Source organism: Equus asinus, chromosome 11, assembly GCF_041296235.1.
Source record: "Equus asinus isolate D_3611 breed Donkey chromosome 11, EquAss-T2T_v2, whole genome shotgun sequence".
NCBI classification, from domain to species: Eukaryota; Metazoa; Chordata; class Mammalia; order Perissodactyla; family Equidae; genus Equus; species Equus asinus.
Window position 1 is genome coordinate 47890390 of NC_091800.1, and position 19040 is coordinate 47909429.

The 19040-nt window shown below is 37.4% G+C and overlaps 1 protein-coding gene across 2 annotated transcripts in view; it reads right to left on the bottom strand.

Moving 5' to 3' along the window:
• KLHL1 (kelch like family member 1) overlaps window positions 1-18619 on the bottom strand; it is a 334991-nt gene extending 316372 nt beyond the window's left edge. Inside the window, exon 1 of one of the 2 annotated variants that reach the window (XM_014860009.3) lies at window positions 17354-18619. In XM_014860009.3, coding sequence (XP_014715495.2) covers window positions 17354-17853 — 500 coding nt within the window. In that variant the 5' untranslated portion in view covers window positions 17854-18619. The remainder of the gene's footprint in view (window positions 1-17353) is intronic. The other variant, XM_070480883.1, reaches the window with a different exon arrangement.
• Window positions 18620-19040: the final 421 nt, after the last annotated feature.

Below are 19040 nucleotides of genomic sequence, written 5' to 3' on the forward strand. Positions count from 1 at the left end.
AAACTCCACGTAATTCAGGAAGACACAGACTTCAGAGTAGCAGGCCAATTTGATTTTTTCTTCTAATAATCTAGACTCCATAAATTTGGCTTGCATGATTTAAATGTGTAGTCTTTTTAAAATAGAAAATTCCACTTTTAATATAGGTAGTACTCTTTTCACATTGTCCTTACACATTGTATTTCAATATAATATTAAGTAGTTGAAATTACTGCATTTTATGAGGTAGACACTCAATTCTGTTTCAATATTTTTTGGAAAACATTTAACTACATTTTGATAATACATGTTTCCCCCGCTATCCAGAAGTTTGCTTTATGACACATCGCTTCTAGGAAAGAACTCCATCTGTAATGGTTTTTGCTAATTGAAAGAAATCCAAAGAGAGTTTTCACTTTCACGAGAAAAGGCGAAAAGTGAAAATAGCGTTCAGTATTTGTTTTGCAGTGAGCTGTTATAGAGACTAAGCAGTCAAGCACACTGTGATATTTTAAGCCTTCTACGTCAGCCACAGCAGACAAGCCTCAACCTTCATTCGAGGCAGACAAACATGGAAGAAGGTGTAGACCATAGTGACCTGCCTCCCCTGATGCATTCAGATGACGATGAGATGTTAAAGGATGACCCCCTTCCTCTCTCTCGTACGTCCCAGTCTCCTGGACCTCCCATCACTCTAACCTCTGATGATTCTGCCTGACACACCGTCCTCACCACTATCACATCTCAGCCTTCCAGTGGGCTCGCTGTCTTCTTGATTCTGCTAAGTGACACTGCACTGCACAAACGTTATTTCTACTTTATATTGGTTGTGTATTTATCATATCATTCTGGCTTTTATTACGTTAGTGTTATTTTAGGTTTTACTTGTTACTTGGTATGATTTGATAGGTTAATTTTGGAGTCTGGGAATGCTCAAAAACTTTTCCCATATAAATTAATGGTAACTGCTTCTTCACTTTATGCAATTTCAGCTTATAAAGTTTTCATAGGAATGCTCTACTTTCAGATAGTGGGGGAAACCTGTATGTGAAAAGCTGGAGAGTGACGTTGTCGAGATGGCAACATATGTCTCTCCTGACTTCAGTCCCCCTTACAAGAAGACCAACCAACAACTATCCATTGAGAAGATATCGCTGGGATAGACAGAGACTGAGACGGGAGCGGGGATTACAGCAGCCAGAGCTTAGATCTTGGCAGACCCAGTTCCTGCTTATAGCAGTGCCCAAGCAAAGATCCCAGCCAGTGGCTCTGCCCATCTGCAGAGCTGAGCCTGTGGCCCCATCTCGTCAGGGATCTCCGTTGGCAGTTCTGCCTCATTTGGGCTCCCAGCCAGCAGGCTATATTGACCATGAAGCCCCTTCTACAGCCCCACCAAACGGGGAAGCAAGTTTGAAGCTCCGCCTAACTGCTAAGGATAGGAGAACAAATTTTCAGCCCCACTTAACTGCTGAGCATAGGCCCCAGTCTCATCCCACCAGGAAGTCTGGTCAGACAATCCAGCAAGTGCGAAGCCCATCCCACAGACCTGCTCAGGTGGGGAACCAAGTGAACAGCCCCTCCCAACTGTTGAGCATAGTCCCTAGCCCTGTATAGCCAGGGAGCCTGAACAGTGACCCTGGACAGCCTGGGAGCCCAGCCTACAATACCAACCCCTCTACCAGCACACCCACCAGCAGAGCATAGCCTATGTCCTTACCCAATTGTTGAACACAGACTGTGGCCTTGGTAAGGCAGGTAGCTCAACTAGTAGCCCAGCTAAACCATAAACATAAACTTCAGCCCAACCCAAACAACGGCCCAGACAGTGGCCCTGTCAGATCACAGAGCACAGTCTGTAGCCCCTCCCAATTGCAGAGTATAGTTGGAGGCCCTGCCCAACCAGAGAGCACAGACAGTGACCTCGTACAACAAACAGTGGAGCATAGCTAAGGGCCTACCCCATCCTGAAGCCCAGCCTGTGGCCCTGCCCAACTTTGGGGCATAGCCAGTGGCACCATCTGGTTGGGCAGCACAGCTTGAGGCCCAACTTGATCAGAAGCAATTGTGGAGGCCAGCCTGCAGCCCTGGCCAATTGCAGAGTCTAACTAGTGGCATTGCCCTGTCAGGGAACAGAACTAGTGACCCCACCTGTCCAGAGGTGACTGCAGAGCCCAGCTAATGGTCCCACCTGACTGCAGAGCATGGTCAGCAGCCCCATCTGACCAAGGAGCCCACCTAGCAACTCCACTTCCATATAGAACCCAACCAGCAGGCCAACCAGGCATGGAGCTCAGCTGGTGATACCACCTCCCTCCAACCTCACAGCATGGGCAATGATCTTGCCCAGCTAGGGACAAGTTGATTGATGCCGACAGGCAATACTAGCTGACCCATCCAGTACCCCAACTTGAGCAGAGTGGAGAAAGTCTTTCCCTACCAAAGTGAACCTGTAAAGTCTGGAAGAGGAGACCACTTACTCAAAGGCAGATGCCAACACAAGAATACAAGGATCATGAAGAATCAGATAAACATGACACCACCAAAGGAAACTCACAGAGTTCCAATAACTGGCCTTAAAGAAATGGAAATCTATGAACTGTCTGACAAAGAATTCAGAATAATCCTTTTAAAGGAGTTCAGTAAACTACAGAACATATAGATAGACAACAAAATGAAATCAGGAAAACAATTCATGAACAAAATGAGAAGTTCAACAAAGATATAGAAACTATCAAAAAATCAAAGAGGAGGGAGCAGTCTCAAACTCATTTTGTGAAGCCAGCATTACCCTGATAGTATAGTGCAAATTGAATACAAGAAGTAAGAACAAAATTATTTTGTAGTGAATTTGTTAATATCTTAGGATATTTTGATATCCTTATTTACTCCTATATTATATAGTTTTAACTGCTTGAACATCCCTCCTCCCATTTCTTTCAAGGGACCATGTAGCTTCAATGTGAATAAATGACCAATAGATGGCAGTGTTGCTCCTTTTTGAACATCTCCATAGACATTTTAGCAAATTTTGACTCCTATTATATGCGTTATTCTTAAAGTCATATTTAGCAAATTAACTTTTTGCAAACTTTTCTCAGTTTATTAACTTTCAAAATATAATAGTAATAAAGTTCAATGTAACACATCAAGAATATAGAAAATAATCTTACAATCTTTAGGTAACAAATGTAAAAAGTGTGGCACTTGACTTACCATACTATTCTCTCTGGTTTTACAAAGGTATTTACACTTGTAAACACGTATGTGGAGATTTTTGCTTTTAATCTGTACTGTAATGTGATCATATCTCATGCATTATTTTACAAATTGCTTTATGCATTGAACACTATTGTCATTCAAGACATTCTACATTTATGCATTCTTTTCTGATCTCCATATATTTTACATGATGTATTTTGTATGACATATTTTACATGATGGATATAAAATGATTTTTTGTCATTCTTCTATTGTTGAGCAAGCACAGGTATTCCTTACTCCTAGTACTTTTATTTCTGAAGGACATAGTCTCAAAATTTGTATTCCTGAGTGGAAAGGTTTTTGTATTTTTTTCATACCAATAGATATCATCCCATTGCTTCCCCTCTCACCCCAAACTACAGCAAATTACATTCCCACTACCAATGAAATAGTCTTGATTATTTCTAACCCTGGATATCACAACTGTATAAATTTAAGCCATTTACCTGATTAATAGTGACTTGAGTATTGTGATGTAATTTCTATTTTAGGTATATTCGCTATTTGAGAGAGATTAAACTTTTCCATCATAAATGCTACAAATACTTATTTCAAGTCTCTCACTTGTATTTTGACAAAACACTAGATCATACAAACATTTTTGTTTATTATTTATTTATTTATTTTTTAAAGATTGGCCTTAACCTAAAAACATCTGTTGCCAATCTTTTTTTCTTTCTTCTTCTCCCCAAATGCCCCCAGTACATAGTTGTATATTCTAGTTGTAGGTCCTTCTAGTTCTGTTATGTGGAATATTGCTTCAGCGTGGCTTGATGAGCGGCCCTAGGTCTGTGCCAGGGTGCACCTAAGTGGAGCAACCACTGGGCCAACCCCAAACATTTTTATATTTTCATGTTCAAATTTGTCAATATTTTCTTCTAAATTTTTCTCTAGTAATTCAATAAGGAATAGTTTTATTCATGTGATCATTTAATTCGGCATGTTTGTTTTGAACCAAAGGTCTAACTTCCTGTTGTTCCATATGGCAAGCCAATTATACCAGTACCATTGAATCAATAAAGCATGTATCCTGTTTTTTTCTTTTTTGGAATGCTCCCCTTGTCATATATTAACTTTCCATGTGTACTTTCATCTATTCTGGACTTTTTATTTTGTATCAGAATCTGTTGATCTAATCATTATCTATATGATACTATTTCATTACATTGACTGAAGAAAATTATGATACATGATAAGGCATGGTGCTATTTTCATTCTTGGATATTCTCAGAAATGTATTTTACTACATGTTCTTTAAAATGATTTGTCCATTCTCTTGCAATTTCAGTGCTCGCTAGATTGGCTTTCACGTTACAATCTCAATAAGAAATATGTTTTAACTCTGTGATCAAGTTATTAGTTCAGATCCTTTAATAAGACTATATGTTTCTCATTATAAGCTTATGAGCATTCTTATTATTCTGAGGTATTTTATAGTTTCCAGTACTTTTTGTTTATATTGTTATATTGTGAGTAAGATACTTCGTTCCATCTCTATTAATAAGTGTCTATGTATGGCATAGGGAGATCTAACAATGAAGTGGTATCCATCCTGACACCTCGCTAAATGTTCTTCTTTATTCTAAGTAATTTTCGGCATTGTTTCACATTATGAATATACTATAAATTTAATATAAAGCCTAATATTTATTTATATATTTAATTATTTCATTTAATTTTTATTTTATTAGCTAAATACTATAATAGGCACCATCTTATTTTTTCTTTTTTTTAATGGAAACACTTTAATATTTTCCCAGTATGTGTGCGTGTGTGTGTATACTATGCTTCTTAAATATATAAGTAATATTTTTCTCTTTTGTGGTTTCCCTCAATTCTTCTTTTCCATTTTTTGCTTTGTTTTCTTTCATAAATATTTATTGAATTTAAATATATTGTGATTTTGACATTGTTCTGTATATTTGTCAAATATTATGAATTTTGTACATAGATATCCTCATGTAGAGATACAGCATGTCTTTAATAAATTATTGTTCAAAATGAGCCATTTTAATATACTGTAGATAACTTTCTAATGTATTAAGTAGAATTTTTCTAAGTACATGTATACATTTATGAAATTTGCTTAGTGACAATTTTTATGAAACCACAATTTGTTATTTACAAAGATATTAGACAACTTCTCAGCATTCTTATAATTATAAATCATTTAAATATCATAGAGGGGCCAGCCAGGTGGTGCAGCAGTTAAGTTCACACGTTCCACTTTGGTGGCCTGGGGTTCGCTGGTTCCGATCCCGGTTGCAGACCTATGAATCGCTTGGCAAGCTATGATGTGTCAGGGATCCCACACATAAAGTAGTGGAAGATGGGCACAGATGTTAGCTCAGGGCCAGTCTTCCTCAGAAAAAAAGAGGAGAATTGGCAGCAGATGTCAGCTCAGGGCTAATCTTTCTCAAAAAAAAACAATCACAGAAATTATCTATTTCTAAAAGGCTATGTAGATATATACTGTTAACAAACTGGGCCTGAAGCCTTTATGTATACCTATATATTTTTTTAATCAGTTATAAAGCTATTATAATCTAAAATTTTCAATTTCCCTGAGGATCCTCTTGGTACTACATACTTGTTTTATTAGCAGAAATACATTTTAGAAGTTTACTGGCATGTTTTTTCATCTAACATTCTCTCTTGGGTATTTTTTCTTTATTTATGGTTATACAGCTCTTCTTATTTCTAAAGCACACATTTTTTCTCTTTTTATCATTCAGGCTTGCCAGAAGTTTACATATTAATAATTTTAAATGATCAGGCTATTAGGTATATATTTTTCTTTTTTTTTTTGAGGAAGATTAGCCCTGAACTCACATCTGCCACCAATCCTCCTCTTTTTGTTGTGGAAGATTGGCCCTGAGCGAACATCCATGCCCATCTTCCTCTATTTTATATGCGGGATGCCTGCCATAGCACGGCTTGATATCCAGTGCATAGTTCTGCACCCAGGATCCAAACCAGCGAACCCTGGGCTGCCAAAGCAGAACATGGGAATTTAACCACTGTGCCACCAGGCTGGCTTCTAGATATATATTTTTTTATGCCATTCCTTTTTTTTAATTAATTTCATCTTCATCCTCCTTATTCTAGGATTTCTTCCCCAAGTTTTTTAGACAAAAATAATTCACCTATGTTTTGGTCTTTTTTTCTAAAAAAAATCAAGCAATTAATAATTTAGTTTTTCCTAACTCTAGCCCTAAAACTGTATTGTTTCAATTTGAAATGTTTTTAAGTACATTTTAAATAATCATAATTTTTATGTGCTTCAGTATAATCATTATCTAAAATAACACTTTTATTATTTTATTTTTATGGTAAAAGGAATTTAATTATCAGATTCTTTAAAATTGTTGATGTTTAGTTTTGTTGAATTGTGATCACAGAATGTCACTTGTCATAGCTCTATTATTTTTACTTCAGTAAAGGTTTCTATTTGACTCAGTACATAATCGATTGTTTAAAAATTGGCATAGCTGAGGCCGGCCCAGTAGCGTAGTGGTTGAATTCGCGTGCTTCACTTCGGCATCCCAGAGTTCTCAAGTTCAGATCCCGGCCCAGACGTAAGCACCACTTACCAAGCCATGCTGTGGCAGGCATCACACATATAAAATAGAGGAAAATGGGCAGGGATGTTAGCTCAGGGCCAATTTTCCTCAGCAAAAAAGAGGAGGATTGGTGGCAGATGTTAGCTCAGGGTTAATCTTCCTCAAAAAAAAAAAAATTGGCATGACTGCTATGCACACTTCTGAGCTTAATGATGATCTTGAAATCATCTACATATCATTGCTTACTTTGTTTTTATTTTATTTTGAAGCATTTAGAAGTTTTCCACAATATTTATTATTTAATCATTTTCTTCTTATATTGTTAGAAATTTTTACCTTAAAATATTTTATATACTATGTGACTTAGCATGCCAAAGTTAGGATGACACATCTTTAGTTTTCAGGGCAAATGTTTCTTCAGTATAAAAGTACTTCTTGTTCTTATATAACTCATTTTTTTTTGTTAAATTTGCCTAATAGTTTATGTGGTAGATAGATAGATACAGATATATGCCCATCTCTATTTTACTTGTGATACACTTCGAAATCTTTCTCTCTTGATAAGGAAAAAATGCTGTTGCTATTTCGTAACTGGTATAATTAGTTGTCTTTCTCTCTTTTATTGATTGTTTTATTTTCTCAATTTATTATGAATGGTGGATGCGGGTAAAGAATCCACTTTCTTGTAGTAATCAAAGGTTTTTTCTACTTTACAATGATGCCTCTTTAACAAGCATATATTCAAATAAGTGACCAATATATAATACAGCAAGTGCTGTAAAGTCCCCTAATGAAATATTAAAATTACAGAGTTGGCAACTGAATAAAATTTAAAGTGATACTAGTGAAATATTGTATTAATCTGGAATCACTTCATAACCTTAGATCCAAGAATTATCAACTAGAAGTATTGCTGAGATGATGTTTTAAGTATTTCAGATTCCTCTTTTGGGATGTTCAAGATTTTGCTGCATTTCCCTCAATTGAACATTGATATCAATGATGGCATTTCATCAGCTTACTCAGGCATACCTCTCATTGGCTGGCTCCTGAACCAATGTAGTTCTGCAACCTAGTAGAAAATTGGATAAAGCTAAGTGAAATATAAAGCTATTTATATATTCACTTTTTTCGGAAGAATTAATGTAGGAATTATTTTTATTCATATATTGAACTCAGAAAATTATAGACGTGTATGTGAATATTAAAAAACTATTTTGAAGTAAAGCTGACAACACGTACTTACTTTTAAGTTCCCCGAGGCCCAAGCTTTTGATATTACCTTCTTGGTTCCAATATGTTCAGAAGCATTGTACTCTTTTGAGAAGTTATTTACCACCTCAAATAAATAAATTAAAGAAGCACCTTCTAGGAAGTATTTTGTGCCCTATATATACATTTTTTGTTGTTGTTAGGGCTGTCAAGTCCATTCCGAGTCCTAGCGGCCCTGGGTACAGCAGAGCAGAGCCCTGCCTGGTCTTTCTGCATCATACTTTCACCTTCCAGCGCTGTATCAGACAACGTTCCACTGCTATTCATAGTGGTTTTCATGGCCAAGGTTTTTGGAAATGAGTGGCTGAAACCTGTCCACCATGGGTGACCCTGCTGTGAAATACTGGTCACATAGCTTTCAGCATCATAGCAACACCATCCCCACAGTATGAAAAGTGGCAGACAGATCATGTGGTTCCCTGACCAGGAAACCAGCCAGGCTGAGCCAAACCTCGACCATGAGACCACCAGGGCTATAACCATGTATAATTTTTATCTGGTGAAACTCATTGCAGATGTAGTTATTAAAGCCGGAAGTGATTTTCCATTTCTTGGCTTTCCAAGATGCATCTTACTTCTATTGTCACGTAAAAGAGGTCCCTCTACAGTTATGTCAACTTTTTATGTGCTTTAGTCACAATTCTCCTCAAGGCCAGCTTCATCTATGTATACCTGTGCAGTCACACAGCACCCTGTGTTCAGAAGGGCTCATGTTCCACTGTGTTTGTTTTAAGTCCTTAGTAATTTAAAACAATTAATAATTAATAATTGTTTAATAATTAATAATTTTAATTTTGCATTGGGCCCTACAGATGACATAGGCAGTCCTGAGCCCGTTCATAATGAACATAGCCTCTTACTTATGAAAACATCTCTCAAATGCTTGGTGAGATATAAACTGGTCATAATCAACCTTTCTGAAAGCATCCTAATAATAGATCCAAATCTACCAACTTTTCAGCATAGGTCCCTGTGGAACTACAGTTGATTCTCTGTATCTGTGGGTTCCACATCCGGAGATTCAACCAACCATAGATCGAAAGGCCTACAATGGTTGCATCTGGCTGAACATGCACAGACTTTTTTTTCTTATGTTTCCCTAAACAACACAATATAACAACTATTTGCTTAGCATTTACATTGTATTAGGTATTATAAGTAGTCTACAGATGATTTACAGTATACAGAAGGAAGTATCTGGGGTTATATGGAAATACTACACCATTTTATATAAGAGACTTGAACATCTGCAGATTTTGGTTTTCAGGGGGCATCCTGGAACCAATCGTCAACAGATACTGAGGGATGACTGCGTCCAGTTAAGCTCCTAACCATTACCATCTTTCACCATCTTATGAAATGCAAGGCTCACTACCCATTCTCTTCTTTCATAGTCTCATATACAGAAAGCTATGTACTTTTGCCTGAGCTGATTTCCTGAGATTCTCAGTCTGAAACTTGCATTATCCCTTTCAGACGTGCTTCACCCATCACTTTGCTTCCCTGGTCCGCCTCTCATTGATAGGTTATTCATCTTCCTCACATCTGTATCACCTGGAGGTAGTGTCTGGAAATGTCTAGCACTGCATTTGTGCACCTAGGAGCCTTTCATCTTCATCAAAGTCCTTTCTCTTCTGAAGACTCAAGGGATGACGTCCAGTGTCTTGAAAAATGTTTCATATATTGTTTCTTTCCTTCTTTCTTTCCTTTTTCCTTTCCTTCTTCCTTCCTTTCCTTCTTCCTTTCCTTCTTTCTCTCTCTCTTTCTTTCTCTTGTCTTTATTTCTTTCTGTTTCTTTTCTTTCCTTCATTTTTTCATTCTTTGTTGTTGTTTCAGGTGAGCAGGTAAGTCCAATTCCTGTCACTCTACCTCAGCCAGAAGTGGGACTTCCACTTCTTCTTTAATCCTGACTTTAATAAAGTGATTAGAATATAATTTGGCCCAGGATTTTATCATCTTAACTGCTTTTTAAACATTTCTAATTTCTAGGCAGATGATATTGGCATATTCACATTGCTGATAACAATTTACTGGTCTAACCAAAACCACTGTAAACCAGATTATAAAATATTTATAACACAAAAATGCCATGCCTTTTGAGAAAAAAAATTCCACAAGTAAATTTTTAAAAATCATCAGTGGATCACCAAATGCTAAACATCCAGGTACTAATTTGTGTAAACTTCTCTATTGAAATTACATACAGGTATATCAAATGTAGGATAACTTACAAAAGCAGGAATCATATTTAAATTGTATTGCAAATGGTTAAAATGACTCCAAGTTTATTTTCAAGATAGTAGAGTTCAAAGTTAAGTCTCTAAGCATTAGAAAGTCAGGATGTTTTTATATCTATAAATTCGAAAATATAAATTCAAAGAAGACTTTCCCTCACATAAGAACTATTTTTCCATTTTCTCTGAAGCTCTGATATTTGTGAATACTGACCTGAAGAGACCTCTTGGACCTTTGAATATAATTAAAATCTACCAAGGAAACAAACAAAACAAAACAAAAAACAGATGTCTTATTGTTGATACAAAGACATGCTGGCATTCACCTCTTGAAAAATTATAAAATGGCTGAATTCTTCCCTCCCTTTGTAGTATAAACTCTCCCAATATTCTGATCCCACAACTTAAGTTCCTGCAACATATTTTAGTCAAGATGAAAATGCTGACTTACATGAGCAAACGCCTGTCAATATCCCCAGGAAAAACAGTGCCAGGATGACTTACCAGGACAGTGTCACAAACAAATATGGTAATAAATTGAACTGAAAAATTTCCTATGAGAATCAGTTATCAGAATTGGACTAAGGCTACATAAAGAAAGGAAAAGACTGAACTTAGAATTGACATTGATTGATTCCACTCTTCACTTTTATTGAAGACTCTTGGATCACTTTCAAAAACCACCATTTCTGTGACGTGACGTCCAGTCAAAATGACCTGCTTCTTAGGCTTGCCATTCAAAACAGATTTTTCTCAGGATCCTAAAATCATAGCACACATTCTCTCTGGTCAAGCTAACCTCTATTAAACTTCCATTAGCACTTAGATCATTCTGCTTTCAAATCCTGGCCAGAAAAGTCAGCAAAGGTAATTAGCATCAAACCTATATAGAGCAACAGGTTTTTTGCTTAAAGTTGACTTACAAAATCCTCAAAATTGTCTTTAGTTCTGCTGAGATTATACATTGACATCAGATGTCTTCTTCAAAGTTTTGAATTACATTAAGTGCAGAAAGATAAGTTAGTTATTATCTGTCTTAAACTAGTATGTAAATTCCAGAGCATTTGTTTTTATAACTACCACAAAAATACCTACGGCTATTTTGGATGGTAAAATAAAATCAATAAATTCTCATTACTTCCAGACCTCATTTAAAATGTACATTTACATATTCACAAACTTTATTGAACTCTAAAATATGCTGCGGATCTCAGTTTCCTGTAAATTCTATAAGAGCTCTTGGTCAAAACCAATTAAATTTGACTTAACATGTAGTTCTTAGAAGCATATCATCCTCAGATACACAAATTATCTTCTGCGGTTTGGAAAGAACAAGCCAAGAAGAACAAATATCTGATCAATATTAAATTCTATATTAACCAAATGTTGATTTCCATTGGATAGGAAAGATTTCTTTATTATTTTTAAATTATTTAAAACAGAACCTTAAAGAGGTTAATATAATAGTTTACAAAGTACTCATTAGACAGTTATCAATGTAAACCAGAATATGGTCCTCCAGTTAGCTTGGGCTTTTTGCTTTGTTACAATTAAAATTGTATTTATTTCATTTTGCACTTATATTCACATCTTTCTCTCAGATAACTCTGGAGTTATGGGTGCCTGCAAATCCAGCCCAGTGGTCTCATTTCTTTTTCCTTTATGATCTTCTTAGTTTGCCTGAAGCAAACTTGCTCAGAGGAAAAGGCACCTGAAAATTGTGGGCTTCTCTGCAGAACACCACATAAAATTGATAAATCCATCCTAAAATAAATAAAAGAAGCTTTTTCCAAACAAGGTATTGTCTTTTGCTAGGTCTACTTGAAAGAATAGTAGACTGTATAACACCCAAGCCCAGGATAAACTAGCAAAGAAGACATAAAATTGAGTAAAATCATTCCGTATTCTTTTTTACTGCAAAGTTGGGGTTGCGGGGAAAATATGAACATTATTTCATTTTAGCGTTCCCTAGAAGGATAGTTTGAGAACTACTTTTCTGAAGAAAGAGTACTTACTGTCTTAAAAGTTGTTTTCTTCCTTATGATTGAAGCAAGGCTACTTCTTTTTCATTCTAAACAAATATCTGGTTCAGGTCCCATCAGCCTTCATGAGGTTCCAATGGCGTATGCTTTCTTTCTATGACACTTCCCTGTATCAATTGTTCTGACCTTCAGAAGCAGATTGTCTATAATAAAGCTCTCTTTTGGACTCCAAAATTAAATTATTTTCCCTGCCTAGGTTATTTCCTCATACTTTTGTCTAATTATAAAGCAAAATGCCCTGAATGGACCATATTTCAGGAAATAATTGAGTGTTTTCTAACTTGGGCCAAGAAGTCCTCTTTGACTGAGACTGATCAGGCATTGTCCATCTCTATCATTTTAGGAAGTCTATTAAAAAATTCAAATACAAGCATAATTTCTACCAAAGGAATAAGAGGACTACTTCAGTATAACCTTAGCTGGAGCTTCTTTCCTTCCGTTCTGTTTGTTTGTTCAAGCAGAGAGAAGGAAGAGTTGGCAAGGTGGCCTGGATTATAGTGTCTGGAGTCAGATAGCAAGGATTAAAAGTTCAGCTGTACTACTTATAAATCTATGATTCTGGGCAAATTAATTACCTGTGTATATCTTAGTCTTCTCATCTATGTAATCATTGTACTGAAGGGATGGATAATTGTACCAGAATCATAGGGCTGTTCTGAATATTAAGTTACACAATATAAACGTTCAACATGTTATCTGGCAAATAGCAAGTTCTTAATCAATGTCACTCACTATGATTATGACAAATATTTATTCATTCAACAGTATTTATTGAGTAACTACACGCTCTATGATAGGGCTAAAATGATGAGCAAAGCAGAAAGCCCCTGTTCACTGGGCAATTGCTGTGAGAGATAAACAATAAATTAACAGAGATATTAATATATGGTTGCAAGCTACAATAAGAAATTGAAGAAAAAGTAGAAAGCAGTCATTCTAAGAACGTAAAACAAGGGAATAAAATAAATAAAACGTAAAAAATAAATTTGCCTGGAGGATCAATGAATGCCTCTCTAAAAAAGCTACAGAGCTTTTATTCAGAACCTTTCAATTATGAATAGAAATGAACTCAGGAAAGAGTGGGCTGACGGAAGGAGAGCCACTATACAAGGAGAGGAAACAAGTTTATGAGGCCCAAAGGCAGTGAAGAATTATAGAGAAGGACATAGGGTCCGGAAGACAGAGGATGAGGGGCAGGTTGGTGAGTGAAGGGCCTAGCCAGCAGACAAAGGGACAGATCATTCAGGACCTAATCGTTTACAGTATAGACTGTGGTCAGAGAGTGGTGGAAATGCATTGGGGGGGAAAAAAGAGAAGGAGGGATGTGTCAAAATAGTGCAGATTTTTATTTCATAATTTTCATTGACTCCAGTGTGGAGAATGAATTATAAGTGGCAAATTTAATGAGGGAAGAGGATACAGATGAGAGTTGCAGAAGTTGAGTTGAAAGAGGACAGTATCTTAGATTTAGTGCAGACAATGGAGATGGAGAGATATGGGACAGATACAGGGGAAACGTTCAAAGTAAAAGTGACAGGGCTTTGTGGAATATTGAAAATGATGGGAGAGAGGATGTTAACAAATGTGATCCTCAATTCTGGCTTGCACAACCTAATGCACGGAGAGATACTCTTTGAAATAGAGAAGAAAGAAATCGAGCAAGAGAAAAGGGAGATTATGAGCTCAATTTTGTATACGTTCTACTTATATTGTCTCTGTGATATCCACCAGAGAGGTCAAGTAGAGAGGTAGATGTGTGAGACTAAAGGTCAGGGGGAGGTCTAGATTTTGAGATGCAAATCTAGAAATACAGTTTATGGATGGTAACTGAAACCATGGAATCAGATGACTGTTCCCTGTGAGAATTTAGAAAACTAAAAAAGCAGTTAAGCATGACATCTCTTCGCCCACTCACATCACTACAAACTTCAAGAATATAAATATTTCTCTTTGCTTTCTTAGTATACTACATTTTGGGGAAAAATATCCACACCAAAAATACATAATGATCTGGTAGCTAGAAAAGCATACACTTTTCAAAAAGTAAGTTCAGACAGTAAAGTTGAGAAAATAAATGACGAATAACATGGGTCAAGAGCCTATTACTGTAAAAGTTAGAATTCTTAATGGTGTAATGGTTAAGGTAGAGTTCTGAGGCTTGGTTATGTACAACCAGTAGCTCGGGAAAGATTAAGGCTAGATTTTGGCCTTTACCTAAAATAAATCAGTTTACCCTTGTCTTCCTCCTACCTTTATGTTTCAAGTCCATGATAACTTGACCTTTCCAGAATTCTGAGCTTTCCTCTGAGCATGCTCCAGTTGCTGGTCGAACAAGTTAAACCAACTGAGCTACTTATATTTGTCTAAAACTATGTTCCTAACCAGTGTGAGACTAAATGAATAAAGAAAAAAATTAGAAAATGAAGAAAGACACAGAAAAGGGGTCAACTTTTGTTTTATAAGTGAAGACTAATTTGGCATAGAAATAAGAATTGATAAAATGCTAAATATCAAATGTGGCATCACAGTATGGTGATAGAAGGATGACCCAAATAATCAACAATTATAATGGGGGTTTATATAGTTTATGTACTCACAGATTATTATAAACACTATGTAGATTGCCTGTATGTGTTATGATAGAAACAAAAGTAAATCCACATAACTGATTATTTTGCTCATATTTTCCATTCAGCATTTAACTCTGGAAATGCTATCTCTTCTGAGAAATGAACTCTATTCATACTGCATATTAAAATAATATATATTGATAATGACTAATTACTAAGTCTAGTAGCCTGGTTTCAATCAATCAAGAGCCTAGAGCCAATGCTCTGTGAAGATTTAGGAACACATACAATCCATGAGAATACTATCAGTACGAATTGATTTGTCCAGGGAGAAATTCAAATTTACCTGAATAAGAATTTTTAAATAAAATTAGACCCAAGTTTCAATATTTTATATATGCAAGATCTCATAAGAAACCCAATAATAAAGATGATTTGGGCTGGTGCTTGGCTTATTTTCAGAATGCTTTTCATTTACAACTCTTTGTGAATAAAAACACTGATGTACTTTTAAAAGCGAGGGACTAGAAGTTAAATCTGATGGGTGTTTGATCCCTGACTGAGCTATCAGTTATTCGTTTTATTTTTTATTATAATTTTTAAGTTAATATTCCATTAGTAGTTTAAAATTCTCCAACTTACATTAAAGTCCACAGAAATTACTCAGGCCAAGCATGCCTCATTTACTTAAAAATGTAGTTGTTATAAAGCAAACTGTTTCTTTAATGATCAAACAGTAATATTCCCAGCAGTTGAGATATTTTAAGTTAATTCAAAGACTTTACAAAACTGAAAAAAAAATCTATTCTTTTCCTGAACTGAGTCATAAAAACATCAGTTTCAGTAAAGTAGTAAATAATTAATTTAATTTGTTTTCTTGTAAATATATGACAAATTGCTAAATGATTATGAATGATTTTCTAAAAAGAAAAAATCTTTCATATTTATTCCACTAAGGGAGATAAAGCCCAACATAATTTATATATTAAAAAATAGGTCTAAAACTATAGGTAATTAGTGAATACATAAATCAAATAATTTCATTGTATTCATGGTACCCAAAGTTATAACCATTTTGGTAAAATACCTTACTTAATCAAGTAATAGATAAACCTATATTTAGGTTTCCCATAAAAGGGAAAAACTTTGATATACTTGAAAACTGCAAATTAAACTTTTCCCTCTTTAAAATAGCAATCTTACAGTTTATTAAGTGTCTTAACATATTAGATTACGTTCAAAGCTCTTAAAATTCAAATTTAAATCCATATAGTCCATATAATTGAAAATTTTTAAGGATAATTTTTTTATATCTCTAACACCACATTTGTCAACATAAAGAGTACCTATACATATTATTTTGTTTTATGTATACTTTTTGTTATTCATTCAACTCTTTAAGAAGCTGATTCAATCAACCAAAAGTTTAAAAAGTTGCTCCTGTTTCTAATTTGTTACTGAGATATAATTAAATTTTATGAACATATTCATTTTCCTATGTTTCTCTTATATTTCTTCTTCAGTAATGTATTCTGATATCATATGAATTTAAATGCAAATCTTTTCATAGCCTCACTTTATGCCAAAACTAGTAAGGATCTAGTGCAGAATAATAAGGCAATTCTCTAAAAAATGTAAAAGATGGAGTTTTACATTTCTGAAGGTTTTCTATAAGTCTTGAAAGTAGGAGAACTCTACTAAGAGAAGTGTAATCTTAGAAATAAACAAGAAATAAGTGTTGACCTGCTTACTAAGGATCCACAATCCCAAACTGAGCCAACAAACCAGGACAGCTGAATGCACAGAGGCTCAGCAACAGTTTAAATCTAAGACTTTGAACAAGGCAAAAGTGAATACATGGTAGGATAAAAAGGGAAGTTGGGATAGAAAATAATAACACTGTATCTCATGGAAAAAAAGAGAAAGATCATCTTCCTGTCCAGTGGCCTCCTTTTGTCTTCCTCATTACTCCTGGAATATAGATTCAAGCCACAGGGATCCTAGATAACATGCTAAGTCAGTGTCTAGGCTAGTTTATGAGATGCATTTGAATGATGTTTTAAGCAAGTTTCACACCAGGTAACTGGAAGACTGAAGTAATTTAAGGACAGAAGATAACAGAAGATTACTATAACCTCAGAACTACGAGAACCCCTCCACCTAGAGATACACCAAAATGCATAAATGTTCAATTTGTTATTAAACTCTGAAACTTGCAAAAAAGAAAAGCAATATGTATGAACCAACAGAAATTAATGAGCGAACTTTTAATGAGATTACAACTTGAGTAATAAAAACCAGGCTGGCATCTCTTAACCAAAGTTTTCAACCTGAAACGTTTTAGACTTAACTAATGCCCAGAGCACACGAGGGTGAGGGGAGATGAGTGGAAATTGAGAGATGCTTGGATACCCCATGAAGACTTACTGTACCTGTGTCCAAATCCTTCACCTGTTGCCTGGCTCGAGTTGGCCGGCTCCACTTTGAGCTCTTGCAGGACCAGTCCTTTTTCATGTGTTCCAGGAAAGTCCATGCCTGGCACCTCCTCCTCCTCTAGGGACTCCACGTAGAAGAGGGTCCTGGCCGGCTGTTGAGTGCGCTGCCCTGGCGCCCCTTGCTGCAACCTCGTGGACACTGGCAGCAGGGTGCCATTCAGTGGATTGAAGGAAGAGGAGGAACAGGACGGGGAGGAAGACGAAGAAGAGGACGAAGAGGAAGGCTTCTTCCAGAAAGCGCTCATGCTGCCCTTCTCTTGGCTTTTGAGCAGGCGACTCTGGCTAGGTCCCCAATGCTCAAAGCTGCCACTGCCGTCCTGTTGCAGGCAGCCGCCCCCCGCTGGGCTGCCAGGGGACGGCGATGGGTGGCTGAAGAGTTTCCAGCGGAGTCGGAGGATGTGCTTCACATCGAAGTCTTTTCGCCCAGAACCTGACATGCTTGACGCAAGGAAGGAAAAGGCACCTCAGTTGGCGCAGGAGTAGACGGACCAGCTGGTAGGGGAGGCCAGCGGAGTCCGGGGTTGGAGGAGGAGGCGGGCTGCGCGCCCTGCAGCCCGGGAGCAGACGGGGCTAGGCAGGCTGCGCGCCCTGCCAGGCGACGACCGGAGCGCGGACGGCAGAGCCGTGCGGCTCAGCCGCGGCCAGGTCCGCAAGACCTGCGTTGGGGAGCCCACAGGCCCGGAGCAGAGCGGGATACTGAGGGTTGAGAATCCTCGATCCCCGCGCGGGGGCCCCGTGGTTCTGGCGGGAAGGACGACCCTGGTGCTAGAGATGCGCGAGGGAGAGAGGTCTGCGCTCTCCGAAGCTCGGGAGGCGGCGGAAGCTGGATACACCTCCCTGGGATGCACCCGTGGCACAGCCTCAGTCGGGAAGGTGTCGGCTCTCCTGTCCTTGCAGCTCGGAGTTCAGCGCCTGGAGAGCGCAGAGAGAGAGAGAAAGAGCCCCAAGTCGCCAAGAAGCGCACCCCCCAGCCTTCTCCGTGCACCTGCGCCACTGTCCCCGGTCTCTCCAAGGATACCCTGAGAGCTTGCCGGGTATCTCTGAGAAAGTCAAATGCTTTCTGCAAAGCGAGAAGGGGTGGCTTTATATAGTAGTTTGTAAAAGAGAAAAATAAATATTCCAGTAAATAGAGGGAGGCAAAAGGAAAAGCCCGCCCGTGAAGCTGTCAAGGTCCTCACGGTACAATTTTCTCTCCGCCTCAGCGCCTCCTCCTCCCCCGTAAGTGACGCAGATGTGCACTGGGGCCTGTATGGAGAGATGGAGGGAGGGAGCGAAGGCTTCAATCTTCTTTATGCAAGTGAGTCTGCTGCTCTTATTGTCCCCTTGCGTGGGTCCTGTCACCTTTTGTCATCCTCCTTCCTCACTACATTACTGTGTAGCAATAAAAGTAAAGCAAACAGGCATTATGCTTTAGCATCAGAAAACACCAAACGTGAATCATGGCAGCATAAACTTAATAGGCTGCCATCGGTTTGCAGGTTGCAGGTTAATGACTTGAATTATTTAATAAACCGCATCCTTTAACCTTTAGCCTTAGTTTCTCTGTAGTGAGACACAGAAGAAACAGGGATGGTGGCGTCAAAGTGTGGTGATGCCACCGTTCTGACACTTACATTGTAATTCT